Source organism: Temnothorax curvispinosus, unplaced genomic scaffold (assembly GCF_003070985.1).
Source record: "Temnothorax curvispinosus isolate PA1 unplaced genomic scaffold, ASM307098v1 QBEX01003778.1, whole genome shotgun sequence".
In the NCBI taxonomy this organism is placed as follows: Eukaryota; Metazoa; Arthropoda; class Insecta; order Hymenoptera; family Formicidae; genus Temnothorax; species Temnothorax curvispinosus.
Genome location: NW_020213558.1, coordinates 3,834 through 6,510, shown reverse-complemented (window position 1 = coordinate 6,510; position 2,677 = coordinate 3,834). Strand labels below are relative to the sequence as shown.

Genomic DNA, 2,677 nt, shown 5'->3' with positions numbered 1-2,677 from the left:
CTTGCACACATACTCGTAAAAGTAAATTACGACCCCATGCTGTGCGAGACATGCATAATAAATTTATACCAGTAATGGCGCCTTTCAAGAACTCAAAGGACCTAATAATAAACGTACAAAATTTTACAGAAATTATTTGTCAAGATTCATGGCGTTTCTATCAGTATTGTACTGACTTCAACGTGAGGTAAACTTGAACTTGCGCAGGCCTCTTTTTGTAATTGTCGTACAAGAATCGCTGTGTACGAAGAGATGCAGGACGATCAGCAAACGTTAAATATGGCACGGACCAGCCTTCAGAAACATCGCTTCGATGCAGCATACCTCTACAATGAACAAAAATAGCGGAATTATTAATGCTGCACCTCATTAATATAATTACACTTTTTTCTTATTATATCAATATATGTATATAATTGTCTTGTATAAATTTGTATAATTTTTAAACACTTGGTACGCACATATAAAACAGATTTATACTGTGCTTACAAATTGACTTCTAAAACGTAACTTATAATTATACGTGATATCTAAAGAAATGCCTTGATTCTAATTTCGGCGTAAGTTCGGGCAGTTTGGTAGGATACAACTTAGCATATAATTCCTGTAGTTCGTTTGGATAAGCCAAATTGTATATTAGGGACTCCCAAGTTGTATAGTTTATACATGGACTTTTCTCAGTGTCGGTTGGCCACACCTTTACGTATACTTCAACAGCATTGATTTCTCCTTCAAATTTCTGTTGCGTGAAAATAATTCCCAAATCGCTAGGAACACAGACCACGCCACAAGCGTTTACCATATAAATGCCAGCTTTTTGTGCTGCGTGATTGTATTCTAATTGCATTCTCTCCATAAACTATTAAAAATAGATAATATCAGAAGTCATTATCAGCGATCATTATTTGAGATTTTTTAATTTTTTAACTACCTCTTCTTCGGCAGTGACATCAACGTAATGAGTGCAAGTAGCAATGCACGCTTTAATAACTGGTTCTCCGTAAAATCTATATGGACCGCAACAGTTGATGAGTACCTTTGCTCGCTCTGCCATTTTCTTGAGAGACTCCTCATCTTTTATGTCAGCTACAATAACAGGTATATCGTCTGAAAAGATATATATGTAGTATAAGAGTGTGTTCGTTAATAATAAAACAAAATTAAAAAATTCGCCATTTCTTCAAAATAATTAACTTTAAGTATTAAATGTACTTTTTCCAATATCTGAGGCAAATTCCTTAACAACCGCGTCTAAAGCTTGCCTCCTACGACCAGCAATACCAAACTTCATTTTCTGCTCTTTGCACATATGTGTCGCATCTTTCACTACATATTTTCCGGTGTATCCAGTGGCACCAAATATTATCATATCTAAACGATTATCCTGTAATCTAGCCATTATTCTGTAATCTAGCAAAATGATCATTTATATAATATTTTTCATAACTTATATATATTTTACTTGACAAAACATTTTTTTGTTAATATAAATCTAATTGAAAATAGAATTTATACATACTTGTTATGGAAAATAAATAAGCTATATTATTTTGACCCTTAAAAGTGATTTCTCTTACTTTCCGTACTTTCTTATTTTGCATTTATTTAATTTTACAAAGTGGACGTAAATAAATTATTTGTGAATATATATTAATAAGCGCTTCTTCTAATCTTTTTGCAATATATTCGAAATGTTAATTATTAAATTCAGCACTTTACAATTCTCACGCAATTCATACGTGTCCTCAAAAAAAAAATTGATTAAGTGCAACTTATTACATTCCACGAGTAAATGTAATTTATTGCGAAAATCTTAATATAGAATATTATATAAATCTCAAACCTACTTTATAAGCAATAAAAGGAAAGTTATCGAGTGCCTCAGGTCATTTTAATAAATCAGTTTGTATTACCCATGAGAACTGCAGAAACCAGTGGGCCTAATTCTGTAAATCGCCTATTGTGCAAGGAGCTTTACTCTTATAACGACAGTTTCGTTATCGTTATATTTGTGTTGCGCAGTATCATATATATGATAAAAAAAGCTGCGCAACGAGAATATATATAACGATAATGAAACTGTCGTTGAGAATTACAGAATAGCCCCATAGAAGTTTATGCCACAATTATTACTTTAATAAAAAAAAAAATCAGAAAATTTCCTAAGAATACTTTGTGAGTAGATAAATACCCGTGCAACGTTTAACCTAGAACTCGGAGTTTCAACTTTAAGGTGATCCTAAAGTCGTGATTCTAGTCGGTTTTTTCGGTTTTTTTCTTAGCACTAATCTTTTAATTGGCTTTATAGAAATGCAAAATTTTTGTCTAGAATTAAAGTACGCATCAAAATCTAGGTCATGGTCGAATTTATATGTGGTGGTCGTCACGTATAACAAAAAATATTAATTTTTTTTCGTTTTCGATATAAATTTGACAAAAACGAAAATTTATATAAAAAACGAAAAAAAATTAATATTTTTTGTTATACGTGACAACCACCACATATAAATTCGACCACCCTGACCTAGAAAACTGAAAAAAACCGGCTAGGATCACGGCTTTAGGAAGACGACAAAGAATTCTGATGCAGTCTAATGGGATGCATCAAGAGTATAACAGCAACAGTAATGATCATGATAAATTGCAAATAATAATGACACAAATATATATATGTATT

The 2,677-nt window shown here is 31.8% G+C and overlaps 1 protein-coding gene across 1 annotated transcript; it reads right to left on the bottom strand.

Moving 5' to 3' along the window:
* Nucleotides 1-6: 6 nt before the first annotated feature.
* LOC112452863 (saccharopine dehydrogenase-like oxidoreductase) lies at nt 7-2,152 on the bottom strand (the record flags this gene model as incomplete). Its single annotated transcript, XM_025013287.1, has 6 exons — nt 1,914-2,152; nt 1,213-1,410; nt 932-1,107; nt 543-859; nt 177-326; nt 7-101 (listed from the first exon to the last, which is right to left on the bottom strand). Coding segments are annotated over exons 1-6 (940 nt in total), but the record flags the coding sequence as incomplete, so codon positions are not given.
* Nucleotides 2,153-2,677: the final 525 nt, after the last annotated feature.